At 39.2% G+C, this 27,491-nt stretch overlaps 2 protein-coding genes and 1 pseudogene across 5 annotated transcripts; all 3 read left to right on the forward strand.

The window, feature by feature from the left end:
• Positions 1-1,016: 1,016 nt before the first annotated feature.
• On the forward strand, positions 1,017-1,967 carry LOC120875917 (olfactory receptor 51G2-like). Its single transcript, XM_040257669.1, has one exon. It carries the CDS (start codon positions 1,017-1,019, stop codon positions 1,965-1,967), a length of 951 nt encoding a protein of 316 aa, XP_040113603.1.
• Positions 1,968-5,042: 3,075 nt separating this feature from the next.
• LOC120876646 (olfactory receptor 51G2-like) lies at positions 5,043-12,222 on the forward strand. Of its 4 annotated transcripts, none has more exons than XM_040258615.1 (3): positions 5,043-5,107; positions 5,435-5,676; positions 10,090-12,222. In XM_040258615.1, exon 3 carries the CDS (start codon positions 10,132-10,134, stop codon positions 11,089-11,091), a length of 960 nt encoding a protein of 319 aa, XP_040114549.1. In that variant the 5' UTR covers positions 5,043-5,107; positions 5,435-5,676; positions 10,090-10,131; the 3' UTR covers positions 11,092-12,222. The 4 variants fall into 4 exon arrangements, with proteins under 4 accessions (XP_040114549.1, XP_040114550.1, XP_040114548.1 ...); XM_040258616.1 differs by having other exon boundaries at positions 5,054-5,107; positions 5,561-5,676; XM_040258614.1 differs by lacking the exon at positions 5,043-5,107 and having other exon boundaries at positions 5,134-5,676.
• Positions 12,223-25,600: 13,378 nt separating this feature from the next.
• LOC120876648 lies at positions 25,601-26,780 on the forward strand (annotated as a pseudogene).
• The last annotated feature ends 711 nt before the right edge of the window (positions 26,781-27,491 follow it).

Here is a 27,491-nt window from a genome sequence, read left to right on the forward strand (position 1 = left end):
CCCAAGGAGATGTTGACAAGCAGAAGCATCATTCAATGTGAACAAAGTCTCATTTGAACTCCATGAACTGAGATTCCACACTTTATTCCTTTCTTTAATAATCGTCCATGAGGGAATCAGGATCATTAAAAAGGTGAGTCATGGAGAGCAGGATGCAGATAGAGAGGTGGAATCTTTTATGTGTCCCAGAGTCAGTGCCCTCATGAATTAGTTTATGGATGTGTTCTCTGTTGACCCATGGGTTAGTGGACCTTCAAAAACAAGCTATACATCATCTGTCAGTATATTATTTAAACTGAGTACGTAGCAGAAACTCAGTAATTGTGCATGGCATTGAGATTATTACTGTATTTCTAATGACAAATATTATCTAGTTTTGACCTTCCTTCTTTCACAGATCTGTACCAGATATTCAAATATTTTTTAAAGATCTGTAACCAGGATTAAGAAGGGACATAAATCCAGGAAAAATACAGATAAAACTCAAACTCTTCCTGGTATTTGTCACAGGTATTAGTTCTGATGTCCCAACTGCCAGAGCAAAAGATAGAACTGGTTATATCAGGAGTTCAGACTTACTGTTAACATTCTTTTACACTTTGTTTTCTAACTACCAAGAAGTCATTGAATACAATTATCCAAAGCTCGGTTTCTTTAGAACCCTATTATTATGGTACAAAAACTAATTTAGATTATGTACAAGGACACTGAACTCTCAATACAGAGTTTCACTTTTCCTTTTTTATCCATTAAAATATCTGCATATGAGAAAGAAAATTTCTATAAACAAAAGGCCTAATTTGCTTCTGCAAACAAGGACAAACGACCCAGAAGAGAATGTAGCATTATACCCTAGGGTAATGTCTAAAGGAATAGGATTCAGTATTGTGAGGAGAAATATTTATCTGAAGGCATAGGCCAGGGGTGCCATATGGGATGAGATGATAGGAAATGCTATAAAAGAATAACTTTTTGCTGTCTCCATAACTCCTAAAGGGCAAAAATCTCTCAGAGACATGGCAGTTCCTATCAACAATAATGCCAGCAGTTTCTTCTTCATACTGATGGATTTCCCAGGACTGGAGACTGCTCATTGCTGGACAGCTATTCCTGTCTGCTTCATCTATGTTCTCTCTTTGCTGGGCAACACCACCATACTGCACATGGTCAAGTCTGTTCCCAGCCTCCACACTCCCATGTACCTCTTCCTCTCCATGCTCTCAGTGGCTGACCTGGGCCTCACAGTTTCCACACTGCCTTCCATGGCAGCTGTTTTTCTCCTGGGCCAGAGGAAGGTGGGAGCTGCAACCTGCTTTGTGCAGCTCTTCTTCATCCACACATGCTCAGTAATTGAGTCAGCTGTGCTGTTGGCCATGGCTTTTGACCGCTGTGTGGCTATCCGAGAGCCCTTACGCTACGCCACCATCCTGACAGCCAAGCGCATCGGGGCCATTGGGCTGGCCGGTGTGACCCGTAGTGCTGCCCTCCACCTGCCCCTGCCTGTACTCCTTGGAAGACTGCGGTTCCCACCTGTGAATGCACTGTCACATTCCTACTGTGTTCACCCTGATGTTCTGAGGCTGGCCAGTTCCAGCACAGTTGTGAACAGTGGCCTTGGGCTCTTTGTGATGCTCTCCACATTGGGTGTGGATGTGGTCCTCATTCTTCTCTCCTATGTGATGATTTTGAAGACAGTATTGAGCATTGCTTCCAATGCTGGACGACTGAAAGCCCTCAACACTTGCATTTCCCATATTTGTGCTGTACTATTATTTTATACACCACTGGTCAGCCTGTCTGTGATCCATCGCTTTGGGAAAAAGAAGCTGCCAGCTCAGATATACATGCTTCTCTCCTATTTACACTTTCTTGTACCTCCAATGCTCAACCCAGTTGTCTACACTGTCAAAACCAAAGAGATTCGAGCACGCATTCTGAAGATGCTCCAACCCAGTAAACTGGGTTGAAATCCTAGTTATGATTACCAGCCTGCTTACTGAAGATTTCTCAGAGAGGAGGCAGAGAGTACTTTTCATACAATCTTTCAATTAATTAGTCAGAAACACTGACCAAAATGCATTATGGTGTTTTTCCAGCCTGCTTAACAGTGCCTGCTTAATGAAAAACAAACTAACCAACAAATATGTTTCTTATTTGACAAAGTCATTATCAGTCTGCAGACTACTCAGATTATTGCAGAGGAAACCGACAGCCTCCTGAGAATATCATTTTCATGTAAAAGCAAGCAAATTAGAAGAGTCGGATTCCAAAATGACATCTAATAATGCCTTCCAACTAAAAACCTAAAACCATACAAAATTAAGCTAAAGAGAGCCTCGCTTTGTTGTACTTCTGAAAATTTGACAAATATGTGAAATCAAAATATGTTTTTCTTATGATTTGCATACTAACTTGGGATGTGAGTTACACTGGTTAATGTAAACCAAGTAGAATATTTCAAAAACTTGAAGTGCATTTTGAAGAAATAAATACATTATCATAATAAGATGAAATGTATTACAATGTGAATATTAGGCAGATCAGTGTTTCTTTAAGCTTCATGAAGTATGAAAAGCAGATACAGACTCCAATATTCTTCAGCCCTCTGCATGTAATGAAAGCACTGCTCCTCACTTTCTAATAAAGACAGGGGATATTCTGAGTCTTCATAAACTATTGTGTTATAGTCTTTGAATGTTGAATACCACATACAACTGAATTTTCTCTGAATTTTAAGGGGGATTTATAAAGTAAGCAAAGTTGTCATCCTGCAAGGCCATTTTTATGAGAACTGACTAGGCTTTCATAGACAAGTGAAAGCTAGAGAAACTGATTTGCTCTGGTGTCATGGTGTCTTTCTTTCAAAAGTAAATCTTGAGTTAACTTCTTTGATAGAACTGCTCTATTACAAACATAATCTGTACTAGTGATATAGGGAAGAGCAAATTTTGACTCTATATTGCATCTGTTTCTTTCATTTTAATCTTTGCTTACCATTGCTTTTGTTCACTAAAATGATATTGTCTATACATAATGGCCTGCCATAGGGAACCCTGCCCCTCTATGAATGTTAAACCAAAATGCCTTTGTTCAGGACTGTGTCCACATGTAGATATCTACAGGAAGGAAGAAATTAACACATCACTTCCCTGAGACTGGCCATTCCAGGAGATATTTGTGAGATTAATGACCTTCTCCTTTTACTTCCTCACCTTCCCCACCCACCCTACCCCCACATCTGTGTTATATTTAAGAATCTGGCATCCAGACCCCAATAAGATGTTATTTTTAGACAGTAGTCTGCCAGCTTCTACAGCAGCTAGCTTCCTACATAAGGTCGTATTCCTTGCTTCAACATCTAGTCTCCTGGATTTATTGATTTCCCATGTGCTGAGATTCCCTGATAGCTTAGTTGGTAAAGAATCCGCCTGCAATGCAGGAGACCCTGGCTCGATCCCTGGGTTGGAAAGAGCCCCTGGAGAAGGAATAGCTACCCACTTCAGTATTCTTGGGCTTCCCTTGTGGCTCAGCTGGTAAAGAATCGATCTGCAATGCAGGAGACGTTGGTTCATCCCTGGGTTGGGAAGATCTCCTGGAGAAGGGAAAGGCTACTCACTCTAGTAATCTGGCCCAGATAATTCCATGGACTGACTGTATAGTCCATGGGGTCCCAAAGAGTTGGACAAGACTGAACAACTTTCACTTTCATATGTGGTAAGCAGAGGGAGCTTGGATTTGGTAACAGTAGATAACATTAGGTCCAGTAAGTCTATCACTCACAGGCTAATACTTTCCTCCATTAGGAAGAGAACTGCTGTAAATTTGCATTCAATTTCCCTGTCTGAGCTTGTAAAATACAGTCAGGCAGAAAGCCCAGATGGATATGAATTTCACATCTTGTTTCCTTTATCACAAGAAATCAAAGATCTTCCTGCTTGTTTTTCAAGGTTTGATATATTTTACATATCTTGTCCAGAGTTAGAGTTATTTATTTATTAGTTGGAATATGTTTAATATCCACTATTTCTTTATGACATATAACTTGAAGGTGGAAATTGAAGTGGAAAATTTTTCAAGCCTCTCTATTTTTCTGCATTTATACTCAGGGATTTGACAAGTAAGTGTGTCTACAAAAATTAAGCTTTCATTTTATTTTGCCTATACTGTGAAACAAAGAACTTTACAAAACATTATTTCATAGTAGCATTAATTGTCTTGGTTTTCAATGCTGTGGCTAAATTTCTAATTTCTATTTAACTCACGTTAAATTGACATGTCCTCAAAGTTGGAAAGTCTTTCATTTTATTGAACTTTAAAATTTCTGTGGCAACAATAGAAAGTTTCTTTGCTGCATTTGTATGACCATCATTATCATATAATTTATTTCATGTTTAATATGTGCTTTTAAAATAACTTACTATTGATTTGTATATATTATTATATTAAAAACTCACTATAGTATTATAAAATAATAATCATATTAAAATAGATAATTATTCAAATATTTGAATAACAACAAGCATTGTCTTAAATTTTTTAATGGAGTACCTGGTTTAATCCTCAAAAATACGGTGAATTAGCTCTTTTCATTATTCCAATTTCATGGATAAGGAAACTCAGTCAATGAGAGATTAAATGACATACCCAAATATTTTGAGCTATTAAGCGACAGAGTTGAGATTCAGTCCTAGACAGTTGAACCTTAGGGCCATTGATGTTAATCATATATCTTTAACTTCCCAATGGTAGTAATGTTATATTTTAGGGACATGAGAAATGAGGCCCAAAAGAGCCCTCACATATTAGACAATTACCAGTAAAGACTTTTTCAACTCAGGCCTTTCTTATGTTGAAGCTTGTACTCTCAAAAAGACCAATTGTTTTTAATTGGAATAATCAGGGACACATAACTGAAAAATTCAGCGTTGGCAGGTCCAAAGAACTTCCAATCACAACAGAGTCTTCGGCCCATTACAAAACTTGTTTGGCAGTGACATGGTTAAAAGCAATTGCTTCCCCAAAGCCTAGAGTGTTCATCAGGGGAGAAAATTCAGGAATGTACCCAGGAGAGGGGTGGGAAATGTTCTCAGATCTTATCTCCTTCTGGGTAAGTAAACAATCTGTGGAGTTTGGAGTGGAAAGAAGGAAAAAAACCAATTTGTCAAGTTTCCTTATTAGTGCTAGTTTAAGGACTTGTTAATATGTTTTGAATCAAGACCCTGGAAAAGGATATTATGTTGAAGATTTAGAGGAAGAAAAGGGGCTCTTCATCTTCAGATACTACCTAGGAGCTATCGGGTTTTCTAAAGAATCTCTCAAAAGAGTTGTCATAACAGATAGAACTAATTAAATGTCAAGTAGGAGCTGGCAACTTATTTTCAAAAGCCCCCACTGTCTTAAATACAGCCTGATGTGTGTGTACCTGAATTTCTAGGCAGAAGGATTCTATGCTCCTTAAGGGAGATAAGCTAAAGTGAGGAAAAGTTTAAGGAACAGAATGGTATGGGGATTGCTGGTTTGTGAAGACAGTTTGAAAAGATGGTTTATTTCTCCTTGCAAGATGGAAGTGAACAAAAAGAGGTGAATTGATAAGCCTAAAGTGATCAAGATTAATTGGAATTTTGTCTAAATCTCTGAAGAATCAGCATTGAAAAAGTGCCTTGGATTTTGAATATGGTAAGTAAATTTTCTAAATTAAAGGATGGACAAATATTCACAGTTATTATTTACTTTCTAAATATTTTATAGGCTACTAAGAACTCTTCTATCCACTGTCTTAGTTTATCTTCAAGTAAAACTATCAGGTTGACACACTATGAGAATTAGTACAATTCACCCATTTCCTTTCTTTAGATGATGGGAGAAGTGAAATTAGCATAGTATATGTGAGTGTGTGTATACAGTGTGAGAGGAGAATCCTTTATGAACACAAAGTCTGTTCTCTGATTATTTCCTATTACTATCATGGCAGAATATTCTCTCTCAATGCTGTTGATCTGAATTCTAACATGCCTAAGGATTCTATGGTCATTCCCTGTGGCTCAGCTGGTAAAGAATCTGCCTGTGATGCTGGAGACCCAGTCCCTGGGATGGGAAAATCCCCTGGAGAAGGGAAAGACTACCCACTTCAGTATTCTGGCCTGGAGAATTCCATGAACTGTATAGTCCATGGGGTCGCAAAGAGTCAGACATGACTGAGCAAGATTTTTACTTTAATGTGCCTGCAGAAGCTAATAAATATTGCTGTTAGAAAATCCAGTGTGGCTTCCCACTTTGTACCTTGATGCCACAGGTTTTCTCCTAGTTGGAAATCTGTGGACAAAACAAAAGGAGGAATTCCTATGAGGAAGAAGCTCACAGTGCATCCTTAACCCTTGTGGAAACAGCTCTTGTTAAGTCCAAGTTTTGTTGAAGTTGCTTTGTTTGTTTATTTATTTAGTGTTTTATTGCTGGAGCCTGAACCAGAGGCAGGTATCCAGACTTTTCAACCATATTATTCTACTTCTTACAATGAAATCCCTTCACTCAGCAAATACTTTAAAAAAAAAAAAATTAAAACAAGAAAAATCATCACATCCACATGAACACACACACACAAACAAAACTTTCCCTCTTCTAGGCAGTCAGTTTAGTACAAAACATAAAAAATAATAATACACACTACATATATGAGCATCTCAATGTCTTCTTTCAGAGCTCCATTTTCTCAAAGACTAAGTAAGTGAAATAATGCCAGGAACCCTGAATCTGCTTATTTTAGAGGCATTTATACATGTAAAACCTGTGAGTAAAGCAAAGGGTCTTTCAATCTGTTAAAGAAATGTTAAAGATTCTTTTCTAACTTTGAAGAAACCCTGGGGTGAAGATAGGATGAGAATTCAGTAATTAACTAGAAATTTCATAAATCTGTATGTAAAAAAGATAAAAAAGCATGTCCAAGTTCCTACAGCAACAGAATTTAGTGGACAGATTACCTTATTAACAATGTGATACTTTTCAAACAGATTCTTTACCCACTGAACCATCAGGGAAGTCCTGAAAAAAAAAATTTTTTTTAACAGTATCCTTATTTATTATAATCTCTACATGTTTCTTTAATCTGTAATGATGTATGGTAAATTCATTTGGTACATCCTACTAAAACACTCTGAGTTTGTGACTGTCTTTTTTGATCCCATCTCAGAATTTAGCACTAAGATGTGAGGTTTCTTTCTTTGTCTAAGAGTGTTCCTTTTCTCTTAACTCATGACTTTTGATTTCCCCCACTTTTTTGTTTTAGTGGGACTTCAAGAGCACTGCACTCATCTGTTTACTAAGCAATATTCCTAAGAATGTCCCACAGTGACTCTCAGATTTCGGTTTGCATCAGAATTACCTGGAGAATTCGTTAAAGCACCTTAATTCTGGGCTTCTTCCTGAGAAACCATCATTCAGTAGGCTTGGATGGGACCTAATAATTTTTACTTATTACAGTTTCTCATGCTGCTGATACCACTAACCCAGGGTCCACACTTTCAGAGCCACTTGCTATATATTCAGCACAGAAGAGAATACCACCCTGATCACTGAAGTCCCAGCAAATGGATTACAGTTTTCTTAAGTGATGGTATTGGTTCTAGAAGGTTCGCCTAACTCTCTTATTTCTGTTGCAATTACATCTATCGTAGATATCCACCTCCTAGTTAACCTGTGTGCTAGTAACATAAGGTATTCCTTGGTACATCTGTATAGGACAGGAAAGACTGGCATGCTGCAATCCACGGGGCCACAAAGAGTGTGACATGACTGAGTGACTGAACAACAACAACAACAACAACAACCCAACCACTTAATCACCTACACAAAAATCTCCAACTTTCTTGTTCCTTTTCATCCCTCTGCTTTCTTCAATTGCCCCCTCCTCAGAGAACTTCGACCTAAACTGGCAGTCTAAAATAACACCCCCTTCTCTTTCCACATTGTTTGATTTTCTTCACATATTTGAAATAATATTGACTCATGCATCTCTTTTTATTGAGATTTTATTAATTTTTTTCATTATTCTATTTCCTGGATCTTGAACATTGCCTCAGACAGTTTAATTACTGACTGAAAATGAAGGCATCTCATCTGGTGGTAAGAAAGTAGATTACAATAGACAAACCTGAAGGGGCCATTATGAAGGAACTTTAAAAAAACAGGAATTCATGAGAGTTTTTAGTTTACTTTGATTTAAAGATAAGGTTTGTGAGTACCTCAAGTCTGTTTGACTGGCATTTGTCTTCCAAGCAACAATAATCAGGGTAAAAAGCACAGAGTCAGAGAGAATCACTTCCAGTCCTGGATCCTCCTTTCGCTTATTTATTTTTAAAATAATTCTATTTATTCTCTTATGGCTGTGTTGGGCCTTGTTGCTGCATGGGCTTTCTCTAGTTGCAGCAAACTGAGGCTACTCTCCAGCTGCAGTGTGCAGGCTTCTCACCACAGCAGCTTCTCTTGCTGTAGAGCATGGGCTCTAGAGCAGGCTGGCTTCAGTAGTTGCAGTATGTGGGCTCAGTAATTGTGACTCCTGGTCTCTAGAGTACAGGCTCAGGAGTTGTGGTGCACAGACTTAGTTGCTCCATAGCATGTGGCAACTTTCTGGACCAGGAATCAAACCCGTGTCCCCTGCATTGGCAGATGGACTCTTTACCCCTGAGCCATGAGGAAAGCCTCCCTCCTTTTATTATCTATGTAAACTTAGGAAAGTTAAGTATTTGAATTCTTCATGATTAAGTTGCTTTGTCTGGAAAAACTGATTTGCTACATTCTGAAGTTTGAATTGCTTTAAAATGGTATATATGAAAATGTTCTGTAAAGTACTTTAAATGAAATAAAAGGTAATGAACTACATATTTTTACCTGAAGAAGAAAAAATGGAAGAATTCACAAATATGCAGACCTCTTTTTCAAAGAGAGAGTAATACTGGATTGCATTTCTCCTGGCATACAAAATGAAATGTGATTAAGGAAAAATACCAATACCATCTGAAAAAAAGTATCTGAGTATAAGATTTAGTAAGACTGCTCAAAATTAAATTACCCTTTTCACTGTGATTCTTTAATGTTTTGTATTTCTGGAAAGCTGCAGTAATCTCCCTTTGTTTATGATTAGGAAGGAAAGTGAAAAAACTTTCAAACTGAGTTCTCTTTCACTGTATTCTCAAAAAGGAACTCATAATGGGCAAAGTATAGAAAGGTGGTTGAGATGGCATGGAGTGACACAGTGGCCAAAATTCAAGGGAGAGAACACAGAGAAAACAAAAGATCTACTCTCAGATTTTTGTCCTACTCCAGAAATTACTTTTTAAGTGGAGCTAAATTCTGATTCCTTGGGAAACAGATGTCTTTTTCTAGTTCCTATAATTTCATAAATATAACGCTGAATAGTTACTGATGATCTTTAAAGTGTCTGCTCAATATGCAATGAGTTAGGAATCATTCTATTTATATGTTATACTTATGCATATAAGACAGTGAATCATAGGCATTAGACAATGAATCATATTTGGATAAATGTCCATAACTTGGCATTTCAGATTGCATGTAGAAAGGCTTCATTTGTGTGCTCACATGGGTGTGTTAAAGCATTAAAGAAGCCATGTTTTAGTATGTATGAAAGTATCTCTCTGCAAAATTCTCCTGTTCACTTTATTAAAGAAGGACTTATTGAAAAGTATGTGAAGGAGATCCTGACAAGGAGTGAGGAAAACTGAACTCTGCTTTTAGATCAGACACACTGACTACACTGGAACCTGGATTTAATTTCCCAGTATGTATAATGTAGAGTTAGAATCAATATGGTCTCACTCCCTTTTAAGAACCATGATTCAAACTCTGATTTAGGGTTAAATTTTGTTGTGTGGCTCCAGAGCCAATCTTACTACACATGCATGATTTCTTCTAATAATTCATAGTCACTTTTGTTTTTTTAAGGGTTTCTGATCTATGAACTAGGAGGAATACTTGGAAAAATTAAAAGGCTGTAATTATCACAGAATCATTTTGGGGAACCTTTTCAATGTATTAATTTATAGAACAGGTTCTGACCCAGTAATCTTTTAATTCTAGGACGTGTGATTGTACTTTTGGAGTTCCACCCCTCAGGTCACCATGGCAGACTCCAACCACACTGGCACCTCCTTCTTCCTCACAGGCCTGCCAGGCCTTGAGGCTGTGCACAGGTGGCTCTCCATTCCTCTGTGTGCCATGTATGTGGCTGCTCTGGCAGGAAACAGCCTGATCCTGTGGGTGGTGAGGTCAGAGCCCTCCCTGCACCAGCCCATGTACTACTTCCTGTCCATGTTGGCTATGACCGACCTGGGGCTGTCTGCCTCCACCCTGCCCACCATGCTCTCCATCTACATGCTGGGAGTCAGGGAGGTGGCCCTGGATGTGTGTCTGGCCCAGCTCTTCTTCATCCACACCTTCTCAATCATGGAGTCCTCTGTGCTGCTGGCCATGGCTTTTGACCGTTTTGTAGCCATCAGCAAGCCCCTGCACTATGGTACCATCCTCACGAGTCCCAGGATTGCCAAGCTGGGCCTGGCCATTGTGGTACGCAGCATCGGTCTCCACATCCCAGCCCCCATCATGCTGAAGCAGCTGCCTTACTGCAGGACTCGCCTGCTGTCCCACTCCTACTGCCTACACCCAGACGTCATGAAGCTGGCCTGTGCTGACACCCACATCAACAGCGTCTATGGTCTCTTTGTGGTGCTGTCCACACTGGGGGTGGACTCTGTGTTCATTGTCCTGTCCTATGGGCTCATCCTCCAGACAGTGTTGTCCATCGCATCCAAGGCCGAGCGCCTCAAAGCCCTCAACACTTGTGTCTCCCACATCTGTGCTGTGCTGCTCTTCTACACACCTATGATTGGCCTGTCCATGATCCACAGATTTGGCAGACAAGCTTCCCCTTCCAGCCATGTGCTGCTCTCTTATCTGCACTTTCTCACACCTCCAGTGCTCAACCCAGTGGTTTATACCATTAAGACCAGGCAGATCCGACTGAGGATGCTGCACCTCTTCCGTTCAGATGGGACCAACATCAGAGATGCTCAGGATCGTTAAGTCTTTGGTAGAGAGAGAAAAAGCATGCAAGACTCCATCATAGTTTTCTAATGAGCCACTGAACATAAAGTAAGTCCCATAATAAGGAGGAGAAGAAGACAGGGATGAGACACACAACGACTTCCACAGAAAGTTCTCAGCCATGGAAAGAAATAACCACATCAGTGACTTATTTTTCATTAAACAAAGTTCAGCCTCTGTTTTAGAAGAAAATTTCATAAAATTTAAGGCTGAAGGGGAGAATTGCCATTATAAATGGAAAAGGGACTGTAAAGAATTACTTGCAAACTTTACAAATGTATTTTTAAAAAAGGACATAAAAAAAGCTTTTCCTGGGAGTTTAGGAGAATTTGGCACAAATAGAGTTATGAGTATGTTTGGAATTCAGTGATATTAGAAATATTTTGGAAAATCTCCATTAAATATAATCTTCATGAGGGAATGAATTCTTTATTTATTGTTGACAATTACATCCCCTTTCTTTAACATTTATTAGGTGTTTGGCTGTATTTATTGAAGTAAAGAATAAATGAATGCCTGGGTTATATTTTTGAGGAAGACTGGCAAGAATGAAGTATTCATAAGACAATAAATGTAATTAATTCTAGATATGTGAAAATCAAGCATAGGAGTACTTCTTAGTTTCCGTTTTAGGGCATTTCAGGATTTTGCTGTTTCCCTCTATTTCTCAATATTAATTTCAAAGATGGTTTCAATATTCTGCTTTTAAACAGCAAATATGTTTGGCCAGAGTTATAATCCCATTTTTTGAATAATGAGAATGAAAGCAAGTAGACTGTTCCTTCAGAAGGCTCATAACATATAATTTTAATAAATTAAGCTTTCATCAAATATTTTTAAAGCAAAAGTATTCATAGTAATGGTTATATGATAAATGTTGCTACAGGCACTTTACCCTGAAGTGATTTTGCCACTTTTAGGACCTCATTAATGATCTAATAGGTAAATATCCTCTTAATCATGAAAAAAAAATTCTCAGAAACTAGTTTTTTATGATCAATAAATTAGGGAATGAGGAAGACCTGGAGAACATTCATGGTTCAAATTGTTGCTAATTATAACTGCAAATCATCTAGTAATAAAGGTATTTTCATGTCATGAACTGTGAAATTTCAGCTTATTAGTCACTATTTGAACTGAAAATGGGAAGCAGAGAAGTGAGATTCACCTGAGAAGCGGTATTATTTTGCCATTTTTTGTGACATACCATGATAATAGTCATTCTGTAATTTATGTACACAGTACACTCACTGCACTCAATATGCCAGAAAATTTGGAAAACTCATTAGTGGCCAAAGCACTGGAAAAGATAAGTTTTTATTCCAATCCCAAAGAATGGCAATGACAAATAATGTTCAAACTATTGCACTGTTGCACTCATCTCGCATGCTAGCAAAGTTACGCTCAAAATTCTCCAACCCAGGCTTCAACAGCACGTGAAGCAAGAACTCCCAGATGTTCAAGTTGGATTTAGAAAGGGCAGAGGAACCAGAGATCAAATTGTCAACATCCACTGGATCACAGAAAAAGCAAGAGAATTCCAGAAAAATATCTACTTTAGCTTCATTGACTGCACTAAAGCAGTATGGATCACAGCAAACTAGAAAATTCTTAAAGAGATGAGAATACTAAACCACCTTACCTGCCTCCTGAGAAACCTGTATGCAGGTCAAGAAGAAACAGTTAGAACCAGATATGAAACAACAGACTGATTCCAAATTGGGAAAGGAGTACTTCAAATCTCTATATTGTCACCTTGTTTATTTAACTTATATGCAGAGTATATCATGTGAAATGCCAGGCTGGATGAAGCACAAGCTGCAATCAAGATTGCTGGGAGAAATATCCATAACCTCAGATATGCAGATGATACCATCCTTATGGCAGAAAGTGAATAGGAACTAAAGAGCCTTTCGATGAAAGTGAAAAACCAGAGTGAAAAGCTGGGTTAAAACTCAACATTCAAAAAATGAAGATCATGGCATCTGGTCCCATCAATTCGTGGCAAATAGATGGGGAAACAATGGAAACAGTGACAGACTTTACTTTCTTGGGCTCCAAAATCACTGCAAATGGTGACTACCGCCAGGAAATTAAAAGACACTTCCTCCTTGGGAGAAAAGTTATGACCAGCATAGACAGCATATTAAAAAGCAGAAGCATGACTTTGGCAACAAAGGTCCATATAGCCTAAGCTATGGTTTATCCAGTAGTCATGTATGGATGTGAGAGTTGGACCATAAAGAAAGCTGAGCACCAAAGAATTGATGTTTTTGAACTGTGGTGTTAGAGAAGACTCTTGAGAGTCCCTTGGACTGCAAGGAGATCCAACCAGTCAATCCTAAAGGAAATCAGTCCTGAATATTCTTTGGAAGGACTGATGCTGAAGCTGAAGCTCCAATACTTTGGCCACCTGATGTGAAGAACTGACTCAAAAAGACCCTGATGCTAGGAAAGATTGAAGACAGGAGAAGAAGGGAAGGACAGAGGATGAGATGGTTAGCTGTATCCTCAACTTGATGGACATAAGTTTGAGCAAGCTCTGGGAGTTGGTGATGGATCGGAAGCCTGGTGTGCTGCAGTCCATGAGGTCGCAACGGGTCGGAGACAACTGAGCAACTGAGCTGAACTGAACTGAATTGATGTACTTGGGCTTCCCAGGTGGCACAGTGGTAAAGAATCTGCCTGCCAATCCAAGAGGTGCAAGAGACATGGGTTCGATCCCTGTGTTGGGAAGATCTCCTGGAGTAGGAAATGGCAATCCACTCCAGCATTCTTGCCTGGAAAATCCCATGGGTTTAGAAACCTGGTGGACTGCAGTCCATGAGGTTGCAAAGAGTTGGCTATGACAGCATGCATGCAACTGATTTACTAGAGTATGCAAAGTAGTCATTATATACCCACATCTATATAACAAAAACAGCAGGTGTATATGGTACAGATATTTAGATTCCCTTCAAACATACTTTTGCAAAAAAAATTTAGTCAGTTCTCTCCAGGTGGAATAAGATGTAGTATATATTCTCAGGATTTCCAAATGCAAGATCAAAGGAGCAAAGGGAACTCAAGACACATTGACAAGAGCTGCCCAAGCTAAACTGTAAGGAATTAGCCAATGTGTTTTGACTTGTCCTTTGGGAAGCTGTGACACAGAGCACTCTTTGTAGGAAATCGTATAAAGGAAGAGAGTAAGAAGGAGCTGTAGGGGAGCCCTCGACAGAGGGTAACATTTATCTCTTCTCAGTATGAGACAAACTCTCTATCTTCCCAATATACAAAATATTTTCTCTGCAAATTTTTTATGCTTTTCCTTTTCTCCAGGTGCCATAGGCACAGGGAAGGTCTGAAATTTCATCTTGTAAGATCCATTGGTTATTCTTATTCATGAACTATTAGAAGTTTGAGAATAATAACTATATGAAGGAGAAAGAAGGTATATAAGATGGCTGTAAAATATACATGTTTGTTGGAAAGATTAAGAAGCTATATTTTAAACCTCAACTAGGAATTTGCTATGTCCTGTGAAAGTGAAGTTGCTCAGTTGTGTCCAACTCTTTGTGACCCCAAGGACAGTAGCCTACCGGGCTCTGCTGTCCATGGGATTTTCCAGGCAAGAATACTGGAGTGGGCTGCCATTTCTTTCTCCAGGGGATCTTCCCAAACCAGGGATCGAACCTGGGTCTCCTGCATTGCAGACAGACACTTTACTGTCCTTAACTGTATAGCCTCATGGCATATTTATTCTCTAGAAAGTGACTCTGGAGGAAGAGGCAGCTGGTGACAACAGGAAGAACACTTTGCCCCAGGTCACTGGGTGGAGATAAGGGAGCTCTGGAATATTGACACCCCCACTCACCACCCCCAAGGAGGGAGACCTTGATCCCTTTAGAGGGCAAAGCATGAGGGTGGGGGCGGCCTGATGTCATCTGTTGGCGCATTCCCTACTTCTGCTGGGTTCTAGCCCACCTGTTATTTTCATGGCGTCCATAAAGTGCCATAGCAACCACAGGAGTTGGGGAGGAAAGGCTGACAGCAGCCCTGGAGAGGAGAGGGCTGTGCTGTGGGCAGGTGGTCCTGACTCTTCAGACCCTGGGGGCAGCCAAGCATCCTGCCCCAGGCACTCTCCCGGTCCCCGCTCCCCAGGGGAGCTTCTCCTCCCTCACTCCGTTTGGCCCAGCGCCTCCCCCGTGTCTCCGCTGGTGCCCTGAGCCCAGTCTTCCGGCCAGTACTGGTCCTGCATGTACTGCTCCATGTCCGTGCTGCCGTCGGGCTCTCTGTCCTCAGGGGGCTCCTGGAGACTGCTGGCCACCTGCTGCTCCCACTGCACCTCCACCAGCCGGTAGAGCTCCGTGGCTGTCACGGCGTCTTCTACGGACGAGTGCCCGTGTTGGCCCACCTGGATCTTCTTGTGCAGCAGCTGCAGGGCCAGGTCCTTAAGAGAGACAGGATTCCGGACGTGGAGCCCTGGCTGGCTGAGCTATGTCCTAATTACCCCCAATTGTGCTTAAATGGACAGAGAAAACATTTAACATAAATTTAAAAAAAAATGTTTTTAGTTACTTACATGGAAGAGAACTGCTGCAGACTATCTAATGAAGATAACATCTTTGCAATATTCCCCATGATTGGAATATAAAAAATGAACAAATTAATTGTTGAAAAAATAAAGAATGACTGGTATCTCTTGGAACTGCCTGTCACATGAATTATCCGATAAAACTCTGAGAGCTAATCATCAATTATTAAGCAATTAAAGAAATATAGAAAATGTACTGAACACTTTATAAATATCTCATATTTGTCATATGTTAAATTTTTATTTTTATTTTTTAATTTTAGGTAAGCAATATAAGCTTAGACATATTTGGTCACTGAATACATCGTTAGAACATGGAATAACTGGAATTTGGAATGAGGTAAATTTGAATGAATTCAATGTTTTTAAAAATTAGTTTGCCCAATTCTCTCAAATGCTTTCAAAAATTAGAAGAGGAAACACGTCTTAACTCATTTAATAAAACCAGACAAAACATTACAAAAAAAATTAGAAACCTTATGAACATAGATACAAGAATCCTTAACAAAATACAATCTGAAGCCAACAGTATATTAAAAAAGATTGCACACTGTGACTAAATAGTATTTATCTGAAAAATAAAAGGTGGCTCAACATAAGAAAATCAATCAATGTAACATAATTATGTAAGTACAACATAACAACAACAACAAATCACCTGTGCTCACCTCAATTGATACCAAAAAATACCTTGACAAAACCAAAACTTTTATGAAAGTGACATTTATCACTTTTCACAAAACTAAGGATAGAGGGATTTTTTTCAACATAATAAAGGTCGTCTATGAAAAACCTGTTGGTGTTATTATTGTTTTTCAGTCGATAAGTAGTGTTCAGCTCTTTGCGATCCCATGAACTGCAGCATGGCAGGCTTCTCTGACCTTCACTATCTATGAAAAACCTATAGCCAACATCATCAACAGATTTTTTTGTACAGTTCTGTGCATTGTTGCCACCTTATCTTAATCTCTTCTGCTTCTGTTAGGTCCTTGCCATTTTTGTCCTTTACTGTGCCTATCTTTGTATGAAATATTCCCTAGGTAACTCCAGTTTTCTCAAAGAGATATCTAGTCTTTCCCGTTCTGCTGTTTTCCTCTATTTCTTTGCACTAGTCACCTAAGAAGACACCCAAATACAATCACAATTGGATGTCGTTTCCACTTTGGCTCAGGCTTTTCATTCTTCATGCAGCTGTTTCTCCACTCTGCCCTAGCAGAATACTGTGCACCTACTTATGAAGGCTTGCTGTTCTCTGGAACTCTGCATTCAGCTGGGTGTATCTTTCTCTTGTTCCTTTGCCTTTCACTTCTCTTCTTTTGTCAGTTATCTGTAAGGCCTTCTCAGACAATCACATTTCCTTCTTGTACTTATTTTCCTTGGGGATGGTTTTGGTCATCACCTCCTGTACAACATTATGAACCTCTGTCCTTAGTTCTTCAGGCACTGTCTACCAGATCTAGTTCTTTGAATCTATTTGTCACCACCACTGTATAATTGTTAAGGGATTTGATTTAGTTCATAACAGAATGGCCTAGGGGGTTTCCCTACATGCTTTAATTTGAGCCTGCATTTTGCAATAAGAAGCTGATGATCTGAGCCACAGTCAGCTCCTGGTCTTGTTTTTGTTGACTATATAGAGCTTCTCCATTTTCGGCTGCAAAGAATATAATCAATCTGATTTCAGTGTCGACCATCTGGTGATGTCCATGTGTACAGTTGTCTCTTGTGTTGTTGGAAAAAGGTGTTTGCTATGACCAGCTTGTTCTCTTGGCAAAACTCTGTTAGCCTTTGCCCTGATTAATTTTATACTTCAAAGCCAAACTTGTCTGTTATTCCAGTTATATCTTTTGACTTCCTACTTCTGTATTCCAGTCCCCTATGATGAAAAGGACATCCTTTTTTGCTGTTGGTTCTAGAAGGTCTTGTAGGTCTTCATAGAATCATTCAACTTCTGTTTCTTCAGCATTAGAGGTTGGGAACAGACTTGGATTACTATCATGTTGAATGGATTGCATGAGAAACAAACCAAGATCATTCCGCCATTTTTGAGAATGCACCCAAGTACTGCATTTCAGACTCTTTTGAGTATTAGGGCCAGTCCATTCCTTCTAAGGGACTCTTCCCCAACAGTAGTAGATATAATGGGCATCTGAATCAAATTTCTCTAATTCCTGTCCATTTTGGTTCACTGATTCCTAAAATGTCAATGTTCATTCTTTCCATCTTCTGTCTGACCACATCCCATTTACCTTGATTCATGGACCTTATATTCCAGGTTTCTATGTAATATTAATCTTATAGCATTGGACTTTCACTACCAGATACAACCACAACTGGGTGTCATTTCTGCTTTGGCTCAGTCTCTTCATTCTTTCTGCAGCTATTTCTCCACTCTACCCTAGTAGAATACTGGGCACCTACCAAACTGGGGGTTCATCTTTCACTGTCATATCTTTTTGCCCTTTCATACTGCTCATGAGGTTCCCAAGGCACGGATACTGAGATGGTTTTCCATTTCCTTCTCCAGTGGACCACATTTTTTCAGGCCTTAACTAGCAGGGGCATGCCCTTCAGTTGCTCAGCATAGCTGGATGACATGCTTGGCGCCCTGGCTGTCCCACTGCTGGTCCTCACTGAGCATTTAAACTTTCACTGGCCATCAGGAGCTGGTCAATGTGTGACCAGGGTTCAAGGTAAAGGCCCTTCTAAAATGGCTTGAAAGGGGGCCCAGAGAAGGCTGGAGCTGACGTTGGATGATGCCCAGGAACAGAGGGCACCCCAGCCTCACCTCTGCCATTGGCCATCTTCAAACCGATCCACTGCCCAGGAGTTGCTGGCTACCCTGGGGCACATCCACCATCGAGTTGTCACTGTCCACCATGGAAAATTTGGAAATAGTGTCAGATTTTGTTTTCTTGGGCTCCAAAATCAATACATATAGTGACTGGTTTAGTTGGTAAATCATGTCTGACTCTTGCAAACCTATGGACTGTAGCCTACCAGGCTTCTTTGTCCATGGGATTCTCCAGGCAAGAATACTGTAATGGGTTGCCATTCCTTCTCCAGGGGATCTTCCCAACCCAGGAATGAAACCCAGGTCTCCTGCATAGTAGGCAGATTTTTTACTAACTGAGATATGAAGGAAGCTGCAGCCCCCAAATTAAAAGATGCTTGCTCCTTGGAAGAATAGCTATATCAAACCTAGACAATATTTTAAAAAGCAGAGACATTACTTTTCTGACAAAGATCTGCATAGTCGGAACTATGGTTTTTCCAGCAGTCATGTATGAATGTAAGAGTAGGACCATAAAGAAGGCTGGGTGCTGAATAATTGATGCTTTTGAACTGTGGCACTGGAGAAGATTCTTGAGAGTCCCTTGGACAGCAAGGAGATCAAACCAGTGAATCCTAAAGAAATCAACCCTGAGTATTCATTGGAAGGACTGATGCTAAAGTTGAAGCTCCAATACTTTGGCCACCTGATGCGAAGAACTGACTCATTGGAAAAGACTCTGATGCTGGGAAAAACTGAGGGCAAGAGGAGAATAGGGCAACAGAGGATAGATGTCAGATGGCATCACTGACTCAATGGACATGAGTTTCGAAAAACTCAGGGAGATAGCGATGGAGAAGCCTGGTGTGCTGCAGTTCATAGGGTTGCAAAGAGTTGGACATGACTTAGCAACTGAAAAACAAGAATAGCTAACATCATACTCGATGAAATGCTGAAAGCTTTCTACCTAAGATCAAGAATAAGACTAGAATGCCCATTTTCATTACAGCTTCTCAACACTGTACTAGAAATTCTTGCCAGGAAAAATAGAAAATAAAAAGGAGTAAAGCATCTTAATTGGAAAGGAAGAAGTAAAGCTATATTAATCCACAGACAACATAATTCTAAATAGAGAAAAAAGAATCCACAAGAAAGCTACAAGAGCTAATACTTTCTGCAAAGTAGCAAGCATAAGATTAACACTAAAAAATCAGTTGTGTCTCAATACACCAGCAACAAATTTTGAAGAGGAACCTAGGAAGGTAATTCTACTTTAATCCCATATGAAAATAATAAAATGCCTAGAAATAAATTCAATCAAAGACATGAACCAAGGTGTGACCTTCACAAGGATTTATGTTTTGGTTTTGCCCTCATCAGGCTCCCTTGTCCTTCCCTGACTGCACATCCTCAATCTACTCAACCATAACCTTTAGATGGGGTAGGAAGACTGCAGGAGCTGGAGAGGAGAGGAATTCTCTTCCCCAAATTGTGATAAATTTCTGGCAGTCTTTTCCCTTGAAATGATGTGTTATGGAGAGGCCTATGGGTATATTTCACAATGGTTGGCCTTCCCTTCCCTTTATCAGAGATACAAGTTTATCTTTATTTTATATCTATAACATGTCTAAGTTTATGAAGTAAAAACAGATATTGTGGATGACCTGGGAATGAGGTCTATTGCTTTAGAATTTTGGTTGAAAATAATAAAAATATAGATAAATCAAAATTAAGCACCCTATTAGTTTAATTACACAAAGGCAGTCTGTGAAAGACAACAGCAGAGATGTAGCCTGACTAGCTGAGTAATAGAATGTCAGACCAGAAAAGAAATAAAGGATAGAAGTTAAGCCAGGTCCTTCCTCCCCTCTCCCATACACATATACATTTAATGATATATCGTTCCTTTTCTCTGCATAGTTTTGCATGACTATTTTGTTGTAGCTTATCTTCAGATCTGCTTATACACCTGAGTATTAACTGGCACTCCATTAAGGTGGAAGATCTAATTCACACTGAGGAAAGTATGCATTGAGTAACATTGTGCATGGGCATGAGGGGTACTGATGCCTAAGATTATTCTCTTATTCCTTAATTCTCTCAATAGGAAGGTGATATAACTTAGTTCAGTCACTCAGTCACGTCCAACTCTTTATGACCCCATGGATTGCAGCATGCCAGCCTTCCCTGTCCATCACCAACTCCTGGAGCTTGTTCAGACTCATGTCCATCAAGTCAGTGATGCCATCCAACCATCTTAAATATAACTTTAGGATAATAAATTTATCCAAGATAATCAAAACCCAATTTTGATTTCTGACTTGTATTTTCTGACTTGTTCCAGGTTTGGCCATATATACAGTGGCTATAAGATGGCTTTTCTTTTTTTCTAAATTGAGAAGGCATTAAAAATTAGGAAAATAGAAATTTAAAATTTCCCACTGATGATATGAGAAAATGGGATGGATCACTGAAATCAGCTAATCATCAGGGAAATGCAAACCACAACTACAATAAGATATCACCTCACATGATTAAAATGGTTATTATAAAAAAAGAAATGGCTAAAGAGTAGAGAAAATGGGAACTGTGTACACTATGGGTGGGAATGTAAATTAGTGTAGCCATTATGAAAAACAATATAGAGATTCCTTAAAAATTAAAACTAGAACTATCATATGATCCAGTAATCTCACTTCTAGGTATATAGCCAAAGGAATTAAAAACATAATTATATATATTTAAACAATTTTATTGGAGTATAATTGCTTTACACTGTTGTGTTAGTTTCTGCTGTACAACAAATCAGCTATATACATATATTCCCTTGCTCTTGAACCTCCCTCCCATCCCTGCATTCAGTTCCTCTAGATCATCAAAGAGAAGCATGCTGAGCTCACTGTGCTATACAGCAGCTTCCCCCTAGCTATCTATTTTACCCATAGTGAGTGAAAGTTGCTCAGTCATGTCCGACTTTTTGCGACTCCATGGACTATTTAGTCCTTGGAATTCTCCAGGTCAGAATATTGGAGTGGGTAGCCTTTCCCTTCTCTAGGGAATCTTCCCATCCCAGGAATTGAACCAGGGTCTCCTGTATTGCAGCCAGATTCTCTACCATCTTGTCTCAAAACTTAGCTTTGTGGAGAGAGTTTTTCTACATTACCTTGGGGTTATAAGCCTTGTATCAACTCTTAGCCTTTCCCTATGCTCCTTGACTCAATTTAATTGTCATTTAGAGAGCAATAATGTATTTCACTACATAAAGAGTATCATCTGTAAGGATCAAACTGCACAGATATTAAGAATATGTGCATACTTAATTGCTAAGTCATGTCTGAATCTTTGTGACTCCATGGACTATAGCCTCTCAGACTCCTCTGTTCATGGGATTTTCCAGGCAAGAATACTGGAGTGGGTTGCTATTACCTTCTCTAGAGGATCTTCTCAACCCAGGGATCAAAGCTGTGTCTCCTGCGTTGGTAGACAGATTCTTTACCAGTGAGTCACCTGAGAAGCCCCAGGTAGTAGGTGCTGATGCAGAATTCAGGCATTAAAGATGAATCAATTTTTCTTGGTGATTGCTTAGGATTTGGATTCTATCTACCACTTTCCTTCCTGGCAACCGTATACTAGCTATAGAAGATTTTTATCTCTCAGCTACACTGGGTAGGTCCTTTACTTTGCTTGATGCTTATCTATTCACCCACCCCCATTCTACATGCACAAACACATAAACACATTCACACAGAGAGACACACACACAAGCACAGGCAATTTACTCATAGTCACACACACACTCACACATTCAGATAGCAGCTTTCTTACTATCATTCTGATCTTATTCCAGTTGTTTCTTCCTTGGGAATTATCCTCAGAACACTTAATGTAAAACATTATCATGTTGTAGGTCTTCTATCAAGACACATTTTCTTCATAATATTTAGCTCTATTTGCATCTATCTTGTTCAAGACACATCACTGTAGCAACAATTTTATCTATCTTAAAGACAGGTATAATGTGAACACCTATAAATAATGGTCTTTAACAGTTATTACTTTCTTAAAAATATATTTAAACAAAAGTTTGGTTTTAAGACTATTTGCAGATAAGGAAACACCTGAAGCTGCTTCATACTGGAAATTTTTTAAAAATCAAGATTTCAAGGGAAACTTTAACTTTTGCAGATACACTGATGGAAGACATACTGGACCTCTAACTGGGCTTCCCTGATGGCTCAGATGATAAAGAATCTGCCTGCAATGTGGGAGACCAGGGTTATATCACTGAGATGGGAGGATCCCCTGGAGGAGGGCATGGCAACCCACTCCAGTATTCTTGCCTGGAGAATATCCATGGACAGAGGAGACTGATGGGCTGCAATCCATTAGGTCACAAAGAGTCAGACACAACTGAGTGACTAAGCACACACACAGGTTTCTAAATACTCTAAAAGTTTTCTTTACCACAGCATAGTACTTACCCTGTTTTTTCCTTTTCCTTTATTATTTATATATTTACCACATGCTAAAACACTCAGAAATTGACTGACAAAATCAGCAAAAACTGTGTGCCAGTCCTGCATTCACTCTTTATCATTATAAATAAGAGGATTCAGGCAAGTTATTATCTTCACTTCTCGAAGATGCCATATATTTATCTGGAAACCAGGCATAATAAAATTTGATATCCCAATTTTACAGAGTTGAGGGGATCTTACAGATAAAAGCATGATTTTACAGTAAAGTGAAATACAACTTTGAAAGATTACACTGTATATAGCTATCTTCAGAAGAGTAGCAGTATACATCAGGGGAATATTATTGGAAAGCAGTTGAATACAAGAATATGTATCACTAGACACTTTAGTTTTCACTACAACTTTCAACTCTAAGTCAATGGCTGAAGAAAACAAAACTAACGAGTAACAACAACAACAAAAGCCCCCAGACTCTGAATGTTGAATTTTGTGAATCTTCAAAATTCAATTTCTCTTACCAGCTATTTGATCATTTGAGTTTTCTAGAAAGCTTCTGACTTGGTTTTTGTTGAAGAGGGGTTGAGAAATACTTTAAAACAGCATAATTTTCTACTGGGTTCTGGGAAGAAGAAATCCAGAGTAGAAGATATATGAATGGCTGCTAAGAGATCCTTGAGGTCCAGAGGGGAAAAAATAAGGAAGAATGGAGGATAGTGGTCCTGGTCCCAAATTGTGGTGTACAATGAGGCTCACATGACATGATTCCTTGACAAGTTCTTATCTTTTCACAGTTACTTGAACCTAATTAATAAGATACTGGTGAATGTCAAAGGTCTAAAAGCTTCATTTTAATTCTAAGATATTTTAGTCTGAGTTTAAACTCACACTTGAAGAGTTATATTTCAACACTTATACAAATCTCTGCTTAGAAATTTGAAAATAAAAGACCAGCTATGTCCAGAGATGGGCATGAGTTTGAGCAAGCTCCAGCAGTTGGTGATGGACAGGAAGGCCTGGCATGCTGAAGTTCATGGGGTCACGAAGATCCAGACAGATCTGAGCTACTGAACTGAACAAGAGCCACTGGCAAGTTTCAAGACAGGCTTATTAATGTCACAGATGATTCTGAATTGCTTTTGTTATTGTTGTTTTTATTATAAATTACCCTAAGGGTGCAATTGAAAAAAGTTGCATGGGTTCTTAAAATTCCATGGTACTAAATTGCCAATGTTAATTTCATTATTTGATGATTATATAGTTACCTAGGAGGATATCTTTGTTTGCAGAAAAAATACACTACAGAATTTGGGAGTTATGAAATATCAGATAGCAAACTTGTTCTCAAATATATTGAGAAAAATATTTTTTATGCTATACTTGAATTTTTTTCCATAAAAAGGCTAAGTGAATGTGTCTTCAAGGAAAAAAAATAAATTTAAATAAAAATAGTTATCAAAGTTTTCATACCTAGTATTTGCCAATAATTACACATACAAAGAAGAGAAATATTTAAGTATTGTACATGTAAATGCATAATTAACTATGTAGAACCAATAAATAAGTGAATGATTTAAAATATGGCATGTTTTACAGCATTTAAAAAAATATTTTTTATACAGGCTCTTTATATTATTCCTGTCAGACAGGAAATACATTTCTCAGGGAGGCTCAGCTGGTAAAGAATCTGCCTGCAATGCAGGAGACCTGGGTTTGATCCCTGGTTTGGGAAGATCCTCTGGAGAAGGGAAAGGCTACCCACTCCAGTATTCTGGCCTGGAGAATTCAGTCCATGGGGTCACAAAGAGTCGGAAATGACTGAGTGGCTTTTACTTTCACAGGGATTCAGAAAAGGAAGAAATTTTTACTGAGGAATTCAGTGAAAACTGAAAGTAAAATTTAGAGAAATGAGCCTCTGTAAACATTTGTGTTGATTTCAGACTGAAATAAAGGTAAAAATTCTTCAGAATTCTGAGACTCTATTTTCCCATTGAATGGTCGTGTCTTGCCTTCTCCGTAGTGCAGTGAGTCTTTCTCTAAGACTAGAAAAGACTTGTGAACTCTGGGGAAAATGCTGTTATTCACCCATCCCTCACAATCCTGGGAAATATTAAATATTAGCTTGGAAGAGACCACACAGAATCTCTCACTTGCATCATCCACCCGAGAGAACAGTGGTCTCCCAGGAGCCTGGGTTCACTCCACCCACACAATCAGTCCTCTACGTTCCTTCCTCATAAACCTGAGCATTCTGACTGCCTGGGCTCAAGGACTAGGGATGAGAGTGTGCAGATGCCTCTGAGGAGCAGCAGAGCAGGACAACACAGTGCTCTAAATAACTGTAGTCACTGCAACCTGGTGTGGTGTGTGTGCTGCCAGTGGCTCAGAGAGACTGAAAGGGAATGAAGTTTTTCCATAAATTGAGTTTGTCTAAAACAGTCAGGACTTTGATTTGCTTCTATAACCTCAGACTTCCCTGGTGGCTCAGACAGTAAAGCATCTGCCTACAATGTGGGAGACCTGGGTTCAATCCCTGGGTTGGGAAGATCCTCTGGAGAAGGAAATGGCAACCAACTCCAGTACTCTTGTCTGGAAAATCCCATGGACAGAGGAGTGTGGTAGGCTACAGTCCATGGGGTCGCAAAGAGTCGGACACAACTGAGCAACTTCATTTTGACTTCACTTTCTATAACTTCTGAGACTAATACCAAGGAAGTTCCCTGTGAAGTCATCTTGTGCTGGAGTTCCTTCTATAGTATACAGTTTCTCTGGAGATCTACAATTAGCTTTACCTGTGCTACATTCCAAGTAGCTCTGTTATATCTGACTGTTCTCAAAGGCAACAGACAGTTTAAACAAAACTGTAAACAAACATTTATCTTATTTTGGAAATTACTTTCAAATATTCATGTCTGCTTCTTTGCTTTCATTATCAACTCCTTGATATTCATTCTTGCAGGGTTCCCTGGCCTAGAGCAGTACTGTCCCTGGTTTTCAGTTCCCTTTTCCTTGATCTATGCTGTGGTTTTCCTCAGAAACTGCCTGGTGCTGCTTGTGATCTGTACTGAGCAGAGCCTGCATGAGCCCATGTTCTACTTCCTGGCCATGCTGGCCCTCACTGACCTGTGCATGGGGCTGACCACAGTGCACACAGTGCTGGGGATCCTTTGGGGGTTCAGCCAGGAGACTGGCCTAGATGCCTGCATTGCCCAAACTTATTTTATTCATGGACTTTCTGACAGAGTCTGGAGTCTTTCTTGCCATGGCCTTTGATTGCTTTATAGCGATTTGCAGTCCTCTGAGATATACATCAATCTGGAATAATAGAAAGGTCATTCACTTTATGCTGACTATTTTGATGAGAAGTGCTTTGTCCATTCTTCCCATCATCATTCATTTGAAGTTCTTTCCTTACTGCCAACCCCACATTCTCTTTCACTCCTTCTGATTGTATCAGGACCTGCTCCAGCTGGCCTGCTCAGACATCTGCTTCAACAATGTCTATGCCCTGGCTCTGGTGATTTGTACCTTGTTGTTGGATGCTGTCCTTATTCTTGTCTCCTAAGTTTTCGTCTTGCATACAGTGCTGGAAATAGCATCTCAAAAAGAGAGGCTCAAGGCTTTGGATACCTTTTTCCACATCAGTGATGTCCTGGTTTTTTATATTCCCATCATTGATCTCACCATGGTATGCTGTTTTAGAAAGCATCTCTCACCTTTAGTTCATGTCCTTATGGGCAACATCTATATTCTTTTTCCACCGCTGATGAATCCAATCATCTACAGTGCAAAGATCCAGTAGATTTGAAGTAGAATGAAGAAGTGGTTTTCCGTGAAAATGTAATGCAAACTTTGGATTTTATTATATAAGTAAGAATATTTTAAGGCATCACCCTAATACCAAAACTTGACAAAGATCACTGATGAACATAGATGCAAAAATCCTCAACAAAATTCTAGCAATCAGAATCCAACAACACATTAAAAAGATCATACACCATGACCAAGTGGGCTTTATCCCAGGGATGCAAGGATTCTTCAATATCCGCAAATCAATCAATGTAATTCACCACATTACAAACTGAAAATTAAAAGCCATATGATAATCTCAATAGATGCAGAGAAAGCCTTTGACAAAATTCAACATCCATTTATGATAAAAACTCTCCAAAAAGCAGGAATAGAAGGAATATACCTCAACATAATAAAAGCTATATATGACAAACCCACAGCAAACATTGTCCTCAATGGTGAAAAATTGAAAGCATTTCCCCTAAAGTCAGGAACAATACAAGGGTGCCCACTTTCACCACTACTATTCAACATAGTTCTGGAAGTTTTGGCCACAGCAATCAGAGCAGAAAAAGAAATAAAAGGAATCCAAATTGGAAAAGAAGAAGTAAAACTCTCACTGTTTGCAGAAGACATGATCCTCTACATAGAAAACCCTAAAGACTCCACCAGAAAATTACTAGAGGTAATAAATGAATATAGTAAAGTTGCAGGATATAAAATCAACACACAGAAATCCCTTGCATTCCTATACACTAACAAT

The sequence above is a fragment of the Oryx dammah genome, unplaced genomic scaffold (genome assembly GCF_014754425.2).
Source record: "Oryx dammah isolate SB20612 unplaced genomic scaffold, SCBI_Odam_1.1 HiC_scaffold_17, whole genome shotgun sequence".
Classification (NCBI taxonomy): domain Eukaryota; kingdom Metazoa; phylum Chordata; class Mammalia; order Artiodactyla; family Bovidae; genus Oryx; species Oryx dammah.